The sequence below is a fragment of the Falco peregrinus genome, chromosome 5, assembly GCF_023634155.1.
Source record: "Falco peregrinus isolate bFalPer1 chromosome 5, bFalPer1.pri, whole genome shotgun sequence".
In the NCBI taxonomy this organism is placed as follows: Eukaryota; Metazoa; Chordata; class Aves; order Falconiformes; family Falconidae; genus Falco; species Falco peregrinus.
The window spans coordinates 47698703-47721436 of NC_073725.1; the positions used below are offsets into that span (position 1 = coordinate 47698703).

At 42.1% G+C, this 22734-nt stretch overlaps 1 protein-coding gene across 1 annotated transcript; it reads right to left on the bottom strand.

The window, feature by feature from the left end:
- Nucleotides 1-1663: 1663 nt before the first annotated feature.
- Nucleotides 1664-21470, bottom strand: MAP3K8 (mitogen-activated protein kinase kinase kinase 8). Its single transcript, XM_055803801.1, has 9 exons — nt 21309-21470; nt 18507-18631; nt 17231-17591; nt 14336-14500; nt 12587-12848; nt 9845-9951; nt 5467-5619; nt 4601-4847; nt 1664-3052 (listed from the first exon to the last, which is right to left on the bottom strand). The coding sequence occupies exons 2-9, from the start codon at nt 18539-18541 to the stop codon at nt 2919-2921; spliced, it is 1464 nt and encodes a 487-aa protein (XP_055659776.1). The 5' UTR covers nt 18542-18631; nt 21309-21470; the 3' UTR covers nt 1664-2918.
- Between the last annotated feature and the right edge of the window lie 1264 nt (nt 21471-22734).

Genomic DNA, 22734 nt, shown 5'->3' on the forward strand with positions numbered 1-22734 from the left:
TGGAAAACCTGCTAAGCCCAGGGGTGGAGAAGGCACCTCTGGCTCCTTCATTTCATCAGTTACTGCAAGCGGTGGGTTTCTCCACACACTTGTATTTTCCTCTGCAGTTAGCATGAGTCTCAGTATTTCCCCCAAGAGAGAATGAAACTACGCACCAGAAGTCAACACAGAGGCAAACCATTTGCAAAATCCCACAGCTCAGTGTAGACCAGCCATCCCCTTGAGGCTTGGGCTGGCAGGGTTTTCCCACCACCCCTTTTTGTTCCCTCCCCCTCATATCCACCCTTGATTACTCCGAGACCACAGCTACTCAGGCAACCAGATGAGAGGAACTTTCTTCCCCCTCCCAGGTTATTTCTAATCCAGTTCATTTGCACAACCTTGTCCCCCAGGCAGTGGCACAAACAGGTGAAACTACACGACTCAGGGCTGAACCACTGTGGGATACATTTGAGAGATGTGATATGCTTGGGATATTGTTTATTGCTCCAGAGGGAAATCCCTGGTTAGCTGCAGCCTGAGGCTCACCTGAAAAATAGTCCTCAGCAATTAGAAAGCTCACAGAGCTAGCAGCAGAGCTTGGTGTTCACTATACCTTCAGTATACTTGTTGATTGTGTACCAGTCCTCTGAAGTGATGTTTATCATGAAGACTCATACTGTTTAGACTTGTGGATGTGCCTATAAAGAGCTATTGGTTCACTCAGCCAAACCTTACCACCTACATCCAGCAATACATAAACCATAACTACTTTGGATAACCTGGTCACTTATTACTTGTGTACTGTAAAGATATACAACAGCCATATCCTAGGAACGAGTATCTAATAGTGAGCTGTTCCCATATGCAGATTGCCATGCTAAATCATTTAACTGCATGGGGAAGAGGAGGATGGCATTAAAGAAAAAAAAATAGAAGAAAAATCAGTGTAATGTTTTTCAGGCAATAGTAAAAGCCCGTAATTCTGACATGGATCTCATTGTTGAAGGATCTAGGCACTTGATAAGCATCTGCATAACACCTAGCCACTATTTGGTGAGGATAAACGCCTTAAATTTATAGAAAGGAAACTGGGGAAGGGATTTTAAACCCACCTCCATTACCTGAAAAGCCGCTTCCTACTAATTCTATGAATCTCATTAAAGATCTAAAGCCACCAGCAGAAGATCAGAAAATTGAACCCAGGTCTCTGAAGGCAAAGATGAGCATCCAAACCATTAGGTCATGTTTTCTTTCAGTCAGCTACACTGAAAGTCTGATCCCTAAATACCCTGATCACTACAGCCACTATAAATATGAAGGCAGCTCCCCCGTACAGCTCTCCTCATAAATTTTGCACAAAGTACTGGAGCAGGTGGGTTATTCCCAACAGGATTTTTGGCAACAATTAACATCAGGACTGAAGAGCTGCATGTTGTACACAAACCACTGTGCAACATGCAGGCAGTCCGGAAGGAGTGCTGGGGTCTGAGAATGAGATTTTGTCAGAAACCCTCATCATCTGTTACCAAAGCCCAAAATCCATCAACAACGACCTTCACTCACCTCCCCAACAAGTGGAACAATACGTGTAGCGCACCGAGGCCACGGCAGGGGATGTTAGCCCAAATACAGTCACAGCCTCATGGTGTTTTCAAAAGGGAAAGAACAGAGTGACCACGTCTCAAGGCACTGAGCTGGATTTATTTGACCATATCAGTATCAAACTAGAAATCATCTGTTTAAGACCATGTGTTAGACAAGAGCAGCATTAAATATCAGATGTATGAAAAAGAGACTGTGCTTCAGGAAAGATTCAGTGTACAACATACATAGTATGCCATTTTAACGCAAATGCTTATAAAGAGTCATTCTAAGCATCAAAGAAAGTTTTATAAAAGTTTACGTTCTCATCCCATGGGATGTACAGAACTATGCAGTTTACATAGTTTTACTATCATCCAAAACATCATGTTTCAAATGTACGAGGCACAGCAAGAACAATAATACAATTCCATTTCCATAGGAACATAAACACAGCTTGTCACTTCTGACATGCTTTCCAAACCACAGCACTCACGACAATTACACGTGTACAATTTTTGAAGTATTAAGAAGCATGAGTCTGGAGCCTGCCCACTGTTACCGATTGGGAATAACATTTGATCGACCCTTGAAAACTACTCAAGATACCCTTGCAGTAGCTGTAACACAGGAAGCCACTGCCATGCTTTCTCAGGGCCAGCTTGCTGTGCTATTCCCGAAGATGACCAACACTGCCAGTGAAGGATTACCTCCACCCACAAAGGGGGACAGTGCCCTGATTAGCTCCGACAGTCCAGGGAAGATGCAAAGTTAAAACACATCTTTAATCAAGTGATGCTTTGGCTCCAGAGATAGCTGATAGAAATTAGCTCTGCTTAAGAGAGGCCCTGATTTCCATTAAGCATGACCAGAGACTGGTCAAGCCTCAAAGACAAAACAAGACTGAACCACTCTAACTGGTTAAATCAAGAACTTTTTTTTTTTTTTTAAGGTTTCCTCTAAGGACAGCTTAGAGAGACTGAATCTTACAGCCCACATGCTCAATTACTATTATTCTTTTTCATGGAAGTACTTGCAAGCAATATATATATTATAAGTTTTATAAAAGTGCAAGGCCCAGCACAGGAAGATATCCTGGATTAAGACATCCCAGCAGTGTTCTTTTTGCCATCTTCTTGTTGGTCAACCAACAAATGCACAAAGGTCATTGCTTGGGATCAGCTTATCAGAGCCCCTAAGGGTTTAGCTTAACCGTCTGTGCAATTAAACACTATTCACATTTGACAGCCTACAATGGCAATATTTTTATGTACAAATTTGAAAATCAAGTCTTAAAATCCATTTTTAAGAGGTAGAGGTCCATTTCTGACCTGCCAACATAAAATGTTACTGGGTCAGTTGTATTCTAAGGCTGGTGGTCCCCTAACAATATTGAAGTAACCAGCTAGAGCTCCAAGGTCTATGTAGAGTGATCTTTGCCTCTTTAGCAGGTCCGACTCTTCCATACTCCCAGTACACAACGAGGAATCTAAAAAGAAAAGAGAAAAAGCATGTCATTGTTGCACAAATAGCCACACTAGTTCTGTTTCATGGTTGTAGACACTACAACCAATATTTGCTTTTATCTATCTGTGGTTTAGAAAGCTTCATTTTTAAGGACAACATAACATAATGCTCATGTAAAATAAAATAAAATAAAAGACAACAAATCAATCCACAACACTAGTGCAAAGAAAATTAAGCAGTTTGCTACTGAAAACTCCAAGTGTGTTCAACTATTTAAAAAAAAAAACCTCCCTCAGCTGGGACAGCTAGGCAGAGCTTCCTCATCCATCGAGCTATAGTGCTAAGGGAGAGTTTGATGCAAGAAAAAACCCCAACTGCTAACTTTCTGCCAGCTGAGAATTCCCCTTCATTATAAAGCAATTTTAATCTAAACAGATAATATCCTCTTTAAGTCACTGGGTGTGACAATACTGAATAAATATGGGACCATCAGTCTCAAGATGATTTTTTTTCCTTTTAAATCAAGGTCTGAAGAAACCAGACCTAGTTTGCAACAGCAGAACTCCCCTGAATACTTGTATAATGACTGTCCTGGAATCTCAAACATCTAAAGTTTCAGTTTAATGCTCAAGTATTTTTTCATCTTCAAAAGAATTGATCCAGATGGCCTGAGCCAGTCAAAGGGTTATGCACCCACAAAGCAAAATCCAGAAGGAGCAATGCCATTCTAGATGCAAAGGCTGTGATCAATTTAAATTTAAATGCTAAGTGGATTTGTTGCAACAACTATGCATTACAGCACACAAAACTTTGCATAGGTATCTTTTCGAATACTTACCACAATCAAATAAACCACTTGTCTGGGGTCAGTTTTTAAATGCCCTTTGTTATGCCTCTCCTAACAGAAATGTTAGACAGAACAAAAGCATTTTGAAGTCTGTTAATAGGCTGCTGGCACTAAATCTCCCTTGGGCTTGGTATTATCTGAGGACACACCGAGTTTCCTAACTGGTTCATGTATTATCCTTCATAAAGCACTTATTAATGCACAAGAACTATGTTCTATTCTACAGTCATTTTTGGTTTTAAAACGAAAGGCTTGTACTGCTGACACTCAACAGTACTACAGTTATGGTTTTGTGTGTATCTTTTTCTTTGAGAAGGCAAAAAGCTTTGGATTTGGTGGTCGTGGTGGTTGTTGGACTTTTTATTTTGTTGTTGTTAACAAATCACTAGTGTCAATAAAACACCGCTACTACTGTGGCAAATTAAGGCAATTTAGGACAGCAACCTACACTTTGCAAAGTGCCCTGAACGACTGCCAGGGCTTTTTCATGAGCCAGCCTTTCTGGAGCTGCAGAATTCAGGCTGTTCTTCCCCTGCTGAAGTCAATGGGCGTTTTACGTAACACTTAATGAGCTCTGGGTCTGATCTCATCTGACTGGGATTTTTACTGGTCTCTTTCCAGCAGCTTTTTGAGTTTCGTTTGTTTCTAAACACTCACTCAAATCAAGTTTTGACACAAAGTAAAATCTACAAGGTGCAAGGTAAGTAAACCGGGTACCATTACCTGTAATGTTTTCTGGCAACTGCAGCTCCTTCCTCGCGAGTAGTCTTTTCCTTTCAAACAGTGCTGAGTCCAGGCTCTGGCACCGCGGCTGCTCTTCTGGGGGTGGGTGTAAGGCTCCGTGTTTCAGTAAGTCTGCTGCAGACAGCCTATGATTAGGATTCCTTTCTAGAGCTGCTTCTAGCAACTCTCTCATGGAAGTGCTGCAGTCTTCAGCTATGTCCTCTAAGGGGGGCGCTTGCTTGTGTATCTGTTGGAATAAAAAGAACGTTGAAACAGTTATTCCATAAAACAATGGAAGGGGAAGTCACAGATAACCACGAGTGGTCTGGGAATTCCCCACTTACAACTCATCACCTCCCTAAGCTGGGCTGGTCAGTTACAACAGAACATGTAACTGCACAAAAATCCACCTTTTCAAATTCAAATTTTACCATAAATTTAAAAACTCAAATCAACGCCAGGCAAGCCTAAAATCTGGTGCAATGTAAATTTACCAGATTTCTGTACACACTGGAAGAATCAGAGAATTAAATTTGTGAGACTCCAGTTTTTATCTGCAACTCCTAGGCAAAACAAACAAGTAGGGCTTGTTTCAATCAAGTTTCACACTGTTCTAACACCGTCCTTGCAGTACACCGAAGGCCTGTAAATGGTAACACAAACCACAGAGATGACACCAGCTCAGCCTCTGTCTTCCCCTAAACACTCAAACCCCCACTTCTTCCCTCCTTCCCCTGAAGCAAAAAGTATGATATCACCTCTCTGACAAAGATTTTGATAGTTTTTATATGACTGGAGCTTTCCAAACAAGGCTACCTTAAACCCTTCAACTGAAACTGAGCTATGGCTTTGCTAAGGACACTTACAATATAGAGGTAGGATGGATATGCAGAACGAGGATATCTGTTCACCCAGGGCGGGATGCCAGTTTGCATATGAATAATAGTAGCTCCCATACTGTAGATATCTGCTTTTGTTGTGTGGCCTCTGCAGAGGATAACTTCAGGGCTCATGTAAATCTGGGAAGAACAGTCAAAAAAAGATTAATCAATAGAGGGAAACAACAGGCAAAGACAAATTGTGACATTTTGTGATCCAGGAAACCCCCCTCTAAAGGGATGCACCCTACTAGCACCACTAGCACCTGCAGCCTAAAGACCAAGCACCACCTAGAAAATATGATTTTTTTCTGCTCTGCACATTACCACAATCACAGAGATTTTCTGGTCTGGCACCTGGACAAACTCATATTCCAGGTTTGCTCTCTCCAGACAGGCCACAGCTCAGTGGCTATGGGACTTCGCTCAGCTGTGAGAGGCTGAGGTTCAGGCCATAACTCTGCTTCGTTCAGTTGGGTAGCAGGAACCTCATCCTTCCACAGCAAAAGAAGCAAGGTGCCTGAATTGCCAGTTTATTTTGTGGGGCACTGCTGGGACCGCTCCATTCTGCCTGAACAACATAGGCGCGTGCTAGGCTAAAGAGAGAGGGTTGACCCCCACTGCTAGCCACCCCGCTGGGGGTAGGAGTCCATTCTCTCACATCCCTTGCATTGGATACTACACAACTCTTCTGAGAAGAACTGACAGATGCACACTTTCCTGCCTTACTTACTCTTCTCCTCTCAACCCTTTATCCAATAACCTGCATGTCGGGGCATCATCCTAAGAAATGGGATAGTGAGGAACAAGCCAGGTTTAAGGCAATGCATAAATTAAAAGTCAGGTCTCTTATGTCCTGCTGCATGCCCTTTCCACCTGGTTACCCCCAGAGCAGCTATTTTGAGGCAAGCATCCCTCTTCCACCCTGCGGGGTTTTTTTAACCAAAAATTCTAATCTCATCTAAACCAAAATACAGTCTCCACCCAAACATTTCACTGAAACATTTGGATTTGTAAAGACCCTGAAGAAGGATCTGGTGGGAAGCTCCTACCAGCTACAGGCAGCTGGGAACCAGACAGGCAGGATGGCGGTGGCACACCCCGCGGCTGGCAGGAGCTGCCAGCACAGCTCTGCCTCCGCCACTGGCCCAGCGAGCAGGTTTCAACACAGCGTGGGCACAGCCCAACACACCAGGTTAGCAAGCCACCCTATTTGCTGCTGGTTTCTACTTTTCCCTCACCCAATTTCCCTCTAAAGGAGCCAAACAGAACTTTAATTAGTTCAAGTCATCCTGCCACAAAGAATCACATTAAAAGCTATTAACTGACACAAGAGCAGGAAGTTAAGTCATCATCACATGGGTTTACTGCTTATTACCATAGATTGAGCACAGCTGTAGGGCTCAGGCAAATTCTGAGGAGTATTTCCCAGTAAATCACGTATGATACCTGCAAACAGAGCTTCCAACTGGAAGCATGTGCAAAGGTTCAGCAGGCATCTACAGGTGCTACTTACTCCTATCACTGCTTTCCTCAGGGCTAAGATAGAACAAGTACATCTGCACCTGCCACCTTTAAAGTCTCTTAAGGAGCAAAGAACAGAATTTCTACGTTTGTTAAAAAAAAAAAAAACCAACCAAAAAAACCCACAAAAAAAAAAAAAGGCATTAGCAAATACAGGCAACTTGAGTGAAAGTTGCATAAACAAAAAGCAGCTGCCTTGCTGAGGAAGAAAGAATGCTGGAACAAGAACCTGTCTGCAGTTATAGTCAAAGTGTAAAAATCGTCAAGATGCACCTCCACTGCACAAGGACAAAAAGCAAAAGTTAGATGTGCACCAATGCTATGATTTCAGACTGATTTAGACTAGCCTAAAACTACCAAAACAGGCAGCACAAGCTCTGAATACTTTCCCATTCTCACTCCTTCCTACTGCTGGGCTGGCACTTGTCTGCCATTCAGACCAGAGACATAACCCAGCTAAAAACCAGTCCTTTTCTTCATGCTATGCTACTTTTAGTTTAGCGTTCCTGCAAATTAATTACACCTTCCACATTTAATAAAACTTAACAGACAACTTTTTTCTCCCCTCAGATAGTTTTAACTGAAGCTTACATATTTTAACAGTGACAGAAACATAACAAAGCATAGCAAATACCTAGCAAATATATTTCCTGCAGAGCAGTTTCATCACAACCCTAGTATACTGTGTCGCATGCCTTATGCATACACTGTTCAGAAAAGCCAGGTTTGTCATGCTACACCAACTAAATAGAATTTAACTCTCTTTCAATCATTCTGCCCAGAATTGCAACTATTCATTTTCATAAACACAAAGAAGATTCACTACATTCAGATCACCTGTGCTATAGACACAAATAGAAATCCTACCCCCCCAAACAAGAACATGCACAGGAGAAAGGTAACTCCAACTGCCACTTCCTTTGTGGACACGAGTCCCTGCCAATACCAGATGTAAGAGAAATCAGTCAGTCCACAGGCACGACGCTGCATGGTGGTGATGATAGAGCCCTAACAAGGGGTTGCACAACCACATGCAGAAACAACACTCCTGGACAGCTGCACCACTTCTTAAGGCTGCTTTATAGAGGGTGAAAAACTCAGGAGGGCTTTGGAGAATCAAAATCTTACTTTGAAAAAAATCAAGAAAGCCAGCACAATAAAGACTGTAAAGCACATTTGTGGGTGACTGGATTCGGCACCCCACAAGGCTGAACAAAGGCACTGTGGACAGGAAGATGCCTAGGAGGAAGACTGTGAGCAGAAAAACCTATACGCTAGCATTCATGATGCTCCTGTAAGTCTGTCACTGGTATTCGAAAATCTCCTTTCCCAGTGCCCTCTCTGCAACCTTACTTCTGGCCTGTGATGCTGCGACAGAGCAGCAGGACTGCTGGTTCCAAGGACTGGCTACCTGTCCCCTGAGACAGCAAACACCAAGCACTGCCACGTTTCATGGTTGTGGGGATTATCCGCTTTCTGAAGACATAACTGCAGATGCTCAACAGTGTGGAATAATTTTCTCCCTACTAAATCAAGAACTAAGTGTTTTTCACAGTAGGTCAGTCCTCCAACTAGACGTGGATCATCACCAGTCCACTCCACAAACCTGGAAATTTCCTGTTTACACACATCTCCATCCTTGTGAAATACCTTACCACAGCCTTCAATTCATTCCCACCATTTTTCTTATTCTTATTAACATCACACAAAAGCCCCTTAAACAAACAAACAAAAAACTTCAAACTAAACCAAAACAACCCCCCCCACAAAGCATGTACATTAAATGCCAGAAAGCATGTTGCTTCCAGTACAGTAAGCATTTTAAGCTTTTAATTCCCCTGACTAGAAAGACAGTGAAAAAAAATGTTCAAGTATTTTCCCAAATATCTTGGAAAAAAATAAACAAACAAGCCTCATGTTCTGTGAAATCTTGGTTTATCCTACCCTTCCAAGGAGTTAAATACTTTTTGTCAGTTATACAAGTATCTCCTCTAAACACATGCCTATGCTGTGGAAGACTATCAAAATTGTAAGCACCAACGTTTCAGCTGAAGCGTTTCCTGTAAACAACTTCCTCCAGCAACACAGAGCACACAAACCCACATTTGCAGCAACTATCCAAGCTACTTGCTGCTGCCTGGTTGTTTGCTAAAGCACCAGCCCTGGGAACACCTTGGCATGATTGTAGCCCAAATGGTGTGCAGGACCTCAGTGCACGTTCAGAGTCAAAGTTATAGAGAACGTTTAAAAGGCCCCCACCTCCATCACTGTAATGTCTAAGCAAGTTTAATAGATAAATCAACTGTGCCATACGTAACCCCCAAAGGACAAGTGCATTACATGTAGATGGGGAAAAGGGCTTAGAAATGCTAAGGGACTAAACCCAGAGGTCTGTAATTTCTGCAGTTTCAAAGGAGGAATCAAACTACTGTGTTGGGCAGGTCACCCCAGTCCATAACTGGTATCTCAGAAGAAATCTTTGCTAGAGCAAAGAACAAATTCCTGTCTGAAGTGTCTCTAACCAGCAGCTGATCCACTGCAAACAACCTTCTTTTGACTTCAGTGAACCCTGATTTCTCTTTGACTTCATATTTAATAATCTAACAAACGGGACTGCAGAGAAAGTGACATGGCTTTCAAAGTGTAACACCTGATCCTCTATTCTGCAAGTTGAAATTAAAAATATAATTGAGATTATATTGATGTTTGTTTGTAACTTTTTGAGAAGTTATTACAAAACTCTTTTGCCCAAACTTCTACCCTCAAACTCCACATTTGAGCCTAAGCATCACAACCATGGCAGTAACACAGCATAAGGGCTTTTGTCCCTTCAGCTTCTTACCTCTGTTCCTCTAAGGTCTTTGGGGTAGTAAATGTCTCCAGTCATTTGAACACTTAGGCCAAAATCCACCAAAACAGCCTTAGTTGACATAAAGACAATGTTGCTTGCTAAAAGAAAAGCAAAAATAACAGCATGTAAGTTTCTAGCATGTTTGGCATTTATTCTACAGCATGCCTGTTTCATTTGGATGTTAGCCTGAAAAGGGAGATTAGCACAACCAGCCTCTATAGCTGACAGTCCCTCTCCTACCCAAAACGGGACTGCTAGTGATTGGGTCCAATTTTAAAATCACACCTTAAAAATCAAACTGGAATGGCTTATGTAAAAGAAGAATCAACATTTGGTCATTTTCCAGAGAGAGAGAGAGAGAGAGTGAGAGGCTGAGGGTAAGGGATGAGGGTGGAAGACTGGTAGGCACCTCAGCACAGTGAGGCTTGCCCTGAAGAAGTTTTATGGTCTCCAAGGTGAAGAGCATGCTGTGCAGGTCTGGCTATAAACAACATAACTGTTGGTCACCAAGAAGTTTCTCTACATTAATGATTTAAATGAAGACAGAAGCAGAAAGTAACTGAGGCCCCTCCACAGCAGCCACACCAGCCTCCTGCATGGGTCAGCAAGAGCAGCTCAGTGTGACAACAGAGCACAGACTATGGCTGCAAAAGTAATAAAAGACACAGTGTTCCAAAATCCCACTGAATCGCAGCAGTATCCAGGAGCTTTCCTTTCACTTTCCTTCATAACACTCGGCCTAAGGCACAACTTTGTACTCAAGAGGCTTTCTTTGCAGTTGTATTTCCAATCAAATATTTATGAAGGTAGTGCTCCGTGTAAGCCCTGAGAAATTCCTGTTTGCCGTTTCAGAAGACGTGGATGAATGAAGTCTCCAAGTTACACAACAGAAATGCATTTTTGCCCAGAGGAAACCGTGTGTCATTTTCTGTCCTGACAGTGCCCATCCTGACCCGCCAGTGGGAAGACGCAGGTCTGATTTCAGCAGCACTGACTCCTGAAGCAATACTTCACGCAGCTGCCTCCTTACCACTGCTATGAAACTACGTACATGAATCTGTAATTTTAGGGGTACCTTTGAAGATATGGATTTTAAACACCACATAAAGGACGGTGCAGAGGGCCAGACTACCACAGCGCAGCAGGCTCTGCTGCCTGTTCGGGACCACACCATCCCCAGCTTCGGCTGGTTTTGGACTGAAGTTCCACCCCCTACCAAATAGCCTCATGATTTAACCGCTTTCCAGCCAAGGGCTAAAATGAGTAGCAGCGCCAAAATGCTCCAGAGAGCCAACAGAAAGTCCTCCTCCCTTCCTGGCTCAGAGCAGTCTTTCTGTCAACGAAATCCTCTCCTGGGCCAGCAGGACAGACTCAATGGCAGCCCATGCAGCAAGGAAGAAATCGGGGATGGTCAGGAACGGCCCTTTCTATTGAATTCCGCCTGGTGAGGGAAGACACACACCTCGACTCTGCTAGAGTGGAGGGCACAGCTGCCATTAAGGGCCTGCCCCCCTCACACAAAGCGCAGGCTGCAGGCGGGTGCGTGGCCTGGCAGCCATCGGCCAGCTCCACCCCAGCTCCTGCCCTCCATCCCACAGGGCTGAAAAAGGCTGGGAGAAGCAAAACACACTCACATCCACCACATTCACAACAGGCTGGTTCTCCTATCCACTATCAAAGATGTAGTGGGATGGGTTTTGGCTGATTTGGTTTTTAAACCATTTTATCAATGTCACTGTTACTGCCAATTACGATAAACCCATCGGAAAGGCTCTTACCACAAGTGAGAAAGAACAACTAAGGGGAAAATAAAGCAGTTTTATAGTTGTCAGAATCTCAAAGGTTTACATCTAAAGTACTGACCTGTATCAACTACAAAAAATATGCAAAACAGATTTAAAAAAAATAGCAATTCCTGATAATCATCTTCTGTCAAACTATTTATTTTAACTCTTTGCTTTGAATAATTCCAGTTTAAACTCTCAAGTTTAGCAAAAATGAACTCACAGAAGAGATACATCTTCATTAGAAGTACTGTTACTAGAAAGGCAGAATTTATCTGTGGGGGAAGGTAATGCTGGGAGAAAGGGGGAAGGTAATGCTGGGAGAAATGGTATTTTAAATTAAATTTTAAAGCCATTTTATATTAATGTATTTAATTTAGGTTTAATATCAAAATATTTTGATTATTTATAAATGTTAATACCCAGAGCTTTTGAAAAGCAAATATATACTAAAATTTGGAGTAATTGTTTAAATTAAAAAAAACGCACCAGTACAAATTACGTATTTAGTTCTCAAGTGTCTCAAACTGAGTAACGGCCACGCAGAAACATAAAAACTAAAAGAAGGTGCAAGTGGAAGGTGGGCATGGAAGCACTCAAGATGAATTTACACAGAAAGAGGGAAGCTTCTAGCTTAACATAGACTGATAATTTCTCTCATTCTGTTCAGGTTTTTATTTCAAATTGAGTTGCTCAAGAAAGGCAAAGGAACTATGACTTTCAAATCATCCTCTCCACTGAGTGTATTAATGAAAAGCGTAAAGATCAATTATTTACGCTATTAATGAATAGCGTAAATAACAGGACCTGACCTTGTCCTTTTTTAAGATTATCCATCCCTCCCTCCTCGAGATGCAAGGCTACATGCCCCAGTGGAGTCCTAGGATCTCCACTGGAGTCCCAGTCCAGCCTGGACTAGAAAGCATCCCAAGGAATCACACATACGTACGTTTGATATCATGGTGGATAATCCGCTTGGAGTGGAGAAAGTCAAGTCCTTTCAGAATATGCTTTGTCACCCAAATGATTTCAAATTCTCTCATAGGACCACAACTCTCCAGCTTTTCCATGACAGATCCTCCCTCTCCAGCTTCCATGAAGAGATGGATCGTCTCATCCCACAAAATGGCACCATATAATTCAGCAATGTTTTCGTGACGGAAACATGCCTGTATTTCAACATCCGATGGTTTGAACTGTTCCACTGGAACCTAGAACATTGAAACAAAACCACAAAAAAGCAGCTCAAAAACCAAGTTATCCACACTAACACTAGCTGTCCTATAGATTAAAATGGAAGGAGGAAGCAAAGCACTCCTATGCACTTGTTAAAATACAGAGCTTTATTTTGATGCTGTGACTTGTTCTTCCTTTCTGGTTGAGATACATCCTGTTTAAAGCTGAGAGAGTTTCTGGAATCATGCCCAAATAAAAAGTGCAAACTTCCAGAAAAAGCAATGTAGCAAGAGTTATTCCTGTCAGAACCCAGTGGTTACGCAAAAGCTCTATGCAAACTTCCTGGTGAGGGAGATAAAAATCCACCGCTTTTTCCATTAGCTTTGCACAGTCTCATCTGCTCTACAAGAACTATACACCCACCTGACACATGGATCAGTGCTCAGCACAGTCTACAGACTAGCCATGCTCAGGGCCACCACTGACCTCAACTCAATCCTTATCAGCACTGTTTTACAGCTTACAAGAGATGAAACCTCTCTCAAAGCGAGCACCTGGCAAGCACTATATTTCTTGAAAAAAGTACTGACGGCAGATTGCTAAGCCAATAAAAGCAGTGTTTGCTTACACATGGAAAGGCTACTACCACTGCTTTTATTCTCCTCCCCTCAGACTTGTGGCTGTAAACCAAATAAGAGGCTAATATTTTCATTGCAATGAGAAATACTATTTATATTTTCAGAAGCATCAGGATGTTTTAATTCTGCAGCAGGTTATGCAATCTGTCCCCACGTGGATACGTTGGCTGCAAGGGAAGGACATACAACTGTCTTTCCAACTTTTTCACACACAGAAGTAATACAGGTACTTATTCACGAGCTGGTATACATAGAGCAGTGTCCCAGCTGAGCTTTTACTGGCCCTAAATATTTACCGCTCAATTCAGAATAGTATGTGGAAAAGTAAAGTTGAAAGAAAATGTTGGCTTGCATGAAAATAGGGAGGGTGCTTAACAGTTTTCTTGAAACATCTCACAGCCTTAAACTCAGTCAGTGCCCAAAACACAATGAGAGCTGCACATAAGCTGAGCCCTCTGGGACACTAATGGCATTGGGAGTGAAGAAAACTTAAGTCTCAGGATCACAGTTAAAGGATGAGATCCTAAAACCACCTGCAGCAATGGGGTTTTGCTATCATGTTCAGCAGGGATGTGATCTCACGCTGGTTATTTTACCACCATGAGTACAGCAGAAAGTTGTCTACCTCAGCACCACAGCTCATGTGGCAGTTACACAGGCTTCCAGATACTTTCAAAATGCAGAAACTTTTGCAGTCTCAGAGCCAAAAAATTAAAAGAAACTAACAATTAAAACCATGCATTTTTCCTACCTTGTGTAGCCCAGCAAAACCAAGATGATCATCAGCCTAACAGTAGAATTTGATGCAGACATATTTGAAAATATACTTTATGTACTGTGTCATAAAATATTTGCTCAGAGAGAAAAATACTCAACTAACATACCAGTTTGCATGCCATTCTTTTCTTGGTTTCTCTGTCTTGGGCTAAGTACACCTTCCCAAAAGCTCCCCGAGGAATAAAATCAGAGCCAATGTTCCTGTAAGTCAGCTTCCACGGAAACAGAAGAACATCCGAGTCAATTTGATAGCGCCCATTCTTGGGTGTGATCTGTGGAGTTGAAAAAACCACAATCAAACAAAAAGAACTCACAATGAAGTTAAAACTACTCCAAGCCTAATTAATTCTATACATGTAGTGAGAAAGAAAAAATTTCATATATACGTGCACGATGCATGCAATCTATTCAGCAGTCTTTATTTAGAAACACCAAATGGGAACAGCATGTGAGGTGTGGCATTCAATCACAGCCCAGGCATCCACGTTTCTCTCTAGTGACTAACTTACCAAGTGTAAGTTGCAATTAATTGTCTTGAAACAACAACAACAGCAGCTGGGTTAATGAAATTACCCACCTCTTCTTATTAGATTTACCTGCACATGTTTGTCCTTCCTGTAATCTGCTAACTTGTTATGCCACATACCTGTTACTCACAAGCTATCTTACATGATGTGAGCAAGAGTTTCAGCATTTCCTAATATCACATGTACTGCTAGGGGAATATATTTTGATTTTCCATCTTGTTTCTGCTGCTTAGTAAAAGATCAAAGAAGTCTGCCACGATTTTACCAGCTACCTTCTAGTTTTATACTATAGTTAAAAAAAAAAAAAGAATAGGAAGCACACTGTCCATTTTTGGTAGGTAATGTTGGGAGCTTTGGTCCTCTATATCATCAACAAGGCAAGGAGGGCTCCTCCAGGAAGCAATTCAGAGCATCTAAGTCAGTATCTTGTTCTAAATCTTCCCTCTGCAAATGTCAGAGAGAGACCAAACTCCTGACTACAGCCATGTGAGTACTGCTTGAGGTTTGATGTTATTTCTTCAGCCTCTTAATATTCTTGCAGCTAAAGAATTAATCTTTCCTGTGAATATGCTTTTAAGTCATTCGTGTATATACAGTACTGTCAGTATCTGGAGTATGATTAACCTACTTAGAGCTACTTTATTGAGATTCTTGAATATATGTAAAAGCATATCAAGGATATTTATCACTTCACATCTGTCACATGGCCTCACATACCGAGCTCTTCAGCTACATTTTTTAAGATAACAGCATATTAGGAAGATTATTTGGTTTAGATTTCTTTTTAAGATGTAACACAATCTTTTTGTGCTTTAACCACCTTCATGTTTTTCAATTGGGAAAGTAACTTCTTGGCTGCTAAAGCTGTCATCTGTGACTAGTATGTACATGAAATAAGTTCATTCTTCAAAGTTCTTAATTTTGGGGATGATAAGTTCTTAACTATTGAGGGGCAGTATCTTTTATTAAAGGTATTTTGCTTAGGAGATGCAGAATGAGCCTTCCCTCTACTTATCAGAACCAAGCTAAAGCCTAGTAATCCATACATTTTGCCTGCTCGCTTCTGCATTTCAAGGGGTTGAGACTAGCCAATCCATAGGGGTTACACCTATCCTGGAAAGAAACACTGACTGAGTGGAGCAGACTTGCTGAGGGAGAGCGCAACAATCACCACACAGGAGGTTTTCAGGACTAGTTCCTAGCCTGCTCATGGAGTGAATGCTCATTTGTGGCTGTAACGCATCCTCCAGCTTCAGTTTCAAATGAAAGAAATCCAGTTTGTGTGCTCCAAGACCCTTTGTGATGCAAGCCACAGTGTGGGTCACCAGGCAATCAGCAACACTCCTGATCCTAACTAAAATGCTGTAGATATTTACAATGTAGATGCACTTGCTGAAATGCACATACAGGTAATGTCCTGCCTCCAGTCCTCAGCTGCTTAATGGGATCACATGCACCTAATAGTACTTGGTTCACAGCAATTGTATGTATCTGTAGAAACAACATGCAAGCAAAACAACCACGAGTATGTAGAACAGTGTCTGTCCTAAGTAAAGGAAACATTTAATACTCCTAGGTGTCATTTCAACATTAGAGTTTAAAACTGACTCTTTTGCAATACTGCAATGCTCCCTCCAAATCAGAATAAGGCGATACTTTGTACTGTTTCAAACCCCAGTAACCAGTAGGACTCAAGCAACAAATGTTCACATATAAAACATATTACATGCAAGATATTTAAGTTGATAGAAGCAGAACACTTTAAGAAAATAGAGCAGCAGCACAAATATATTTGAATAAACTTCCCTTTCATAATCGCTTCCAGAGCAACTGATTTTCAATAGAAGTCCAACGACCCTAATATCTACAGGTGCTTATAGAACACAATTTTAGGGAAAAAATGAACATATCTCTAAGCAATGAATCTATACTTGAATTCAGCAGTGTGTGATATCATATAATATTGTAGCTCTGAAAGTCACAGTTCATACTATATGCTTTTTCTCCTTATCTTGCTTTTTTACACTTTGTGAAGATAAAGTGAATTCAGTAACTACACCAAAATAGATCCTAGACTTTTATTTGGGAGTTTTTCATAATGAACTCTTTACTGCACGAAGTAAAGGCACTGGGAAACCCTTAGCATCTCCTGAACCTCTAAGCCATCATAGTTGTGGCTTTTGCTTTTTTACTATGCGTCTTAAGTTTGTATTGGGAAATTTTTTGTAATTTCAAGGGATACCAAGAGCCTGTTAACCTATAGTCAGCCTTTCTAAACAACAGTCCTTTCTCCATAGCTGCCTGAGCCTGCATGGGCTAGACTTGATGACTTCAGAGATCCCCTCCATTCCCCAGTTTGCACAAAGAACAACAGCCTGTTACTCCTGGGACTGGGGGTGATCTTCGTTTAGGTTCAGTAAAACCTTCTAACTCCTAAGGTTTACTAATTTTCAAGTGAAAAGAAGAGAGACATACCATATTCAGGAGGATTCCAGATTCTTGCTGTCTGCATCCTTTAAATTGTTTTGCAGTGTTAGATACCTGATTTGCAAAAGCAAGCAGGTCTTCCACAGTCCCGTATTTGACAGAGGACATCAAAGAAACCTCCCTTTCACAAAACAGTAAAGATTCTGTACGTTCTTCATTTTGATTTGACTCTTCACACATTGTAAGTAAGCTGTCTTTATAGACTGCAAGGTCTCCACCTGGATAAAGGTTTTCCATGATGTCTATCACCTCAGACATATTTAAATTAGTTAGCAACAAGTCAATCTCCTCTTTGCTATCACTCCCCGTGCTCATATACTCCATTACTGTCCACTTTGCAAAACCACTCCTGCAAAAAAACAAACAAACAAACCTGAAAACACTTTTCATCTAAATTTTTTTTAGCAAATGAATGTTTTAGAAAGAAAAGAAGTAAGTGTGGTGATAGACAGCTCATCATTACACAGTTAAGATTTAAAATTATTAATCTGGATTATGAAGAAAATAATAATTAGTAGACTGGATGAAGAGGAAATGGAGAAAAAGTCTTTGCTAATGAAATTCTATTTAGAAGTTATTAGTGAACTTCCTCTGTCACTCATTCTTGGAATTTACTTTGATAAAGCTTTTTATTAAAGGAACTGGCACAGTAAGGTAGCACGAACTAGTTATATTTTGCTGGATATGCAAAAATAAGGAGCAACCTCAATAAAAATGAAGAAATTCATTACTTGGAAATGAACGACAGAAATAGATATCAACATACTCAATTAGTTTATCCCTAAGTTTTTATGAGCAATTTATGCGATGTGTCCAGGAAAAGGAGAAGGTCATGGAGCAAGATCATTCCACTAGTAATAAGCACCTATTAGTATCGTTGCATAAAGCACAAGTAAGTCACCACCTGAGATACACGAACCATCATTTCTGCAAATACTTGATCAGAACTAGACTTGAACCGAAATTTTCACCAGTTTCAGAAGACAATCAGAAATTGAGTTATCACAAAAGCTTTGAAGCAGTTTCCAGCAGTCTGTTCTGCCCTCACTAGTCCTAACAAAAATTTTTGAAGATAAATCTTGACCATTTTGCTGAAGTGGACTTTCACTACAAAACTGGGTTCAACTTCTCATAAAGTCCCTTCCTATCTCAGGTTCCTACTTCAAGTCAGAGTTACTCTATTCATGTTAGAAACATATGCATGGTCGGTCATTAAAATACTTATACAAATAGTTTTCAATATGCGAATGTCTAGAACACTTACCTTGTATTTATCCAGGTTACATCACACAAAACCATCAATAATGTCTCAATATAATCCCTAAAGTCATCATGTTTCTTGAACCTGTATTTACCACCGATGATAATTTCACAGCGTTCTGTAGTAGTCTATTAAAAAAAGCAAAACAAATAAAGCCATGGCATACCAGCTCAGGCAGAAGGACTGGTTTATACTCATATGACCATTTGCTTCACAGACTTCACGGAAAGGAAAACTAGTAATCACAAGGCTGAGATAACAGGGGATTTTCTGCAGAAAAAGATGACAGCTCAAATAAAGAATCAAGCTACTGCATGATCATTCAGATTTCCAAGTAGTAGTGAAAAATAGTTTTTCCATGGTTAGATCCTGAGTTTTATTCTCCCTGCCTCACACTTACCAAGAGCAGAGAAGGATCTCCTTTTTCTCTAGCAAAACCCAGTAGAGCATGCCCTATTTAGAGAGCTCTCATTTCCCTTTTTTATAATCCACTGCAATCATCTACTCTGAGCAAAAGATAACATCCAAACAAAAAGATACTTCCAAAAAACGAGGAAAAGAAAAAGGAAAAAGAAAAGCAGCAAGCTCACAACCCATTTATCTCAAGGTCCAGCAGCAGACTGTCCCCTGAGGACACGAAGCAATGCCATTTACCCAGGTACAGTTTCTGGTTATGATCATTATCTTTCTTACCCTCCCCACAAGGATGTGGAAGCTTTGCGGCACATATTTCTCATGGGTTAGAGTATTTACGTCAGCAATAACGTTGAAGAAAACAGAGTAAAATGATGCGGCTGACTTGGCAAAGAAACTCTGACCACGTGCAGCGAGTTTGAAAGGCAGGACAGGACAGCTCAGCAGATGCTGCATAGGAGGAAAAGGCAAGGGGAGTGCCTGCGGTGCAACACGCTCCTTTTCAAAACCCCAGGGTGACAGTGGCAGAGCACCACTGTGCCCCCCGAAGACAGACACAACGACTTTCACCAGCACTCTACACCAGTTCACCCAGCCTCCAGTCAGCCTGATGGCACCCGTAGCATCAGGGCAGCCAGGTAGGAAACCTTGCAGTCACTAGCACTACTTGAGTGGGGAGCACCCAGGCTTTGTATTCCAGGTGCTGAGCGAGGTCAGGGTTTTCCAGCCTACACAAGAAATAAAAGATGCTAGGGGTGTTTCCTAACACCTAGCATATCATTTTCCTGCTCTATGCCCAAGCTGAAGGCTGTTAACAAAGCCCGAAGATGTTCATTATAAATGAGATTTCTGTTTTCCCCCACAGCAGGACTTCTACTCGTTGCCTTTTTTTTAGTGCTGAATTAGTGGTGGTAGAGAGAAGAAGCAGTCCAGTCGTAAAAGGAACCAAGAAACTGCATGCACAAAGTGAGGTAAAGTTAGAAACTAGTCCTGAGGGACTTTCTGAAGAAAAACATGAGCCTCTAGATGCTCTAGTCTTTTGTGGATAAAGGCAAGTACATACCACGATTAAATTAATTCACTCTCTGATAATGTTTTCATGCATAAGGCTTTTGCACAGTTAGGACAAAATGCAGCTTTCTGTAAGTACCAGCTCTGCTCTGTTCCTCAAAATGTTCCCAAACTACAGTGCAATACTAATAATACTCTTGACAGTTTCACTACTACCCAAAAAAGTAACTAAGTATTAAATGTTTACATAAAGAGAACAGTGTCTAGTCCACCTAAAGCTGATTTTTTAAATGATGCAGCAATATATATATTTCCACCACTGGCAAAAATGGTGTACATTTGCCAACAGGGAATTCATTCTTCCTCTTTATTCCTAAATCCTGCACTAGTATCTGTGGTGGACACTCAAGTAATGTTCTAAATCATTCCATACAAACCAGGTACACAGAGAAATTACATCACTAAGTATGCTTTGCTTAAGTTCTCAGTTAAAAAAGTGGTTTTACATGCAGTGGAAAAATAAAACTAAATATAAGCACTTAAGTCAGCTGCTAAAGCACAAGACTCTTTCTCCAGTTCTGCCATTATTTCAACATCATCACATGAGTAATTTCCAAGCCAAAGGTTTATTTCTCTATTTATCATGAATGGCTTTTCCTTAAACCCCTTCTCCTGAGAAGTGTGCTGCTTCAGAGCATCCTTCTATCCACCATGTTAAACTAAGAGTAACCAGATACCGGACTTCTGAGCCTCTGTGGGATTTTTCTCTGTCAAAAATCAACAAATCAAGAAAACAAAGAAAACTTACAATAATGAAAAAAAAAAAGACACCTAACCAAAAACTGCACAGACTGGCTTAACAAAATCATATACATATAATAAAGGTTTCTTGTGCTGCTTTCAGGGAATAATTTTCTGGTCTAAATAGCAAGTAATTGTCCACCAGTGATGAAAAAAACCCTCCTGATTTGTTTTTAAGCAAAGTTATCAACAAACCTTGAAAAACACAATCCCCTTGGGAGAAAAAAAAAAAAAGTTCTGCTGTTGAGGGACAAAGAATATCAACAACTTCAACTCCACCTCATTTCAGATTTTCACTTGAGAAAAAGAAACCCCCCCGAACCTCCCGGCGCTGACAGTGGCAAAGAGCCCCCCCCCCCGCGCTGCGCCCCCCCTCCGGCAGCCCCGGGGCCAGCGCAGGTGCTACGGAGCGACGGACCCCGCGGCAGCTGAGCGCAGCCGGGCACCGCTACAGCCCCCGCACCCCATCCGCTGCCGCCAGCCGCCTCCGCCGCGGCGCAGCCCCGTGCCGTGCCACCGGGGCTCTCCGGCCCCTCTCCCCAGCGCTGCCCGCCGCCCGCGCCCCCCGTCCCCGCTTACCCGCGGAGCGCCGGGAGAGGCCGCGCGCCCGCCCGCAGCCAGCGCCGGGGCCACTCGGCCGGGTCCCGCGGGAAACTCCCGGGGGCGGGGAAGGGCGCAGGTAGCGCCGCCCGCCCTGCCGAGGGCGGGGCACCGGGGCGGCCCCGGCCGAGGTTTCCATTTCGTTTCCTGGAAGGCGGGAGCGAGCGCCGCCCTGCCCCGGGCGCACGGAGCGCGGCCCCGGCGGCAGCTGCCTGTGGCTGGAGGCCCCGGGATCCGCTCCCGCTGCCCCCGCCTTCCCCCGCGCACCGAGCGGGCGCCCCACCAGCCTCCCGTGCACGCCTGGTTTCAGCGTTATCTGAATAACGCTTCCGCTGAAGCTCCGGTGGAATTTAGGACAACAACGCGAAGGATTTGTCAGTGGCAGTAGGATTAAAATACTCTGGGTAACAGTGGCGTGAACTTGGTCATTGCTAAAATTGGGCAGGACTACATTTTATTTCTCGTCCAAAAGGCAGTGACTCTGGTGGGACTGCTGCCCCACTGCTCCTCTTCAGTGAATCGGTTTTCAACCACAGAAGTGGCACCTCTCAAGCACCAAAACAAGCTGCCGCAACACTGGGACCTGATGAGCTGGGCCTGTCTCAAGGTCTCGTGAGACACCAACTTTATTCTCTGTTTTATTATCTGCACAAATGACTATTTGCTTACTGAAGTTAAAACTTTCATTATAAAGATTCAGGACACTCACTCACCTTAGGCTTCAGTGTTTATTACCAGTAATACAACTCCTTTTCCTGGTTACGTTACCAGATGGACTGACTCCCTTCTTTGAAGGTTTTCTGTTTGCTACCTCTCCTATGTTGTTCAGAATTGTCCAAAGTATGGCACAAATAATATTCTGAAATGTGCAGGCATTCAGACAGACTCACTACCTGATTTTGTTCTCCTTAGCCTTGTAACTTAGTATGTGGAACACTGCTAGCAGAGTTAACGTCAGTTCATACGTGGTTTCTTTTCCAAAATACACAGCAGACAAATATATTGGTAAACCTCCATAAAGAAAGATGTGTCGTCATCTCTGTTGAGGTTGACCTTGTTCACGTGCATTACTCTGTGCGTTTGCTAAGAAATGTCTGTGAAAAAAATGCAAGAAAGCTGAAGATGATTAAAGGGAAAAAAAAAACAAACAGTAAGGAAATTAAGGGGATTGGGGAAGAAGGTAGGTTACAGAGAGGTAAAAAGGAGAGAGGCCAGGCCAAGGAGAGGGTGGAATTGGCAGCACCTTGAGAGTGGGAGGGTAAGCGTGAGTAATGCATCTTTAACATGTAGCAGCTCTCACGCTAGTTCTCTTTCAGGAACTTGCATGGGTTATTATTTTTTTCTAAACCCACAATTAATTTTAATGAAACCATTTTCTTTTTTTAGATCAGCCTCAAAGGGGAAA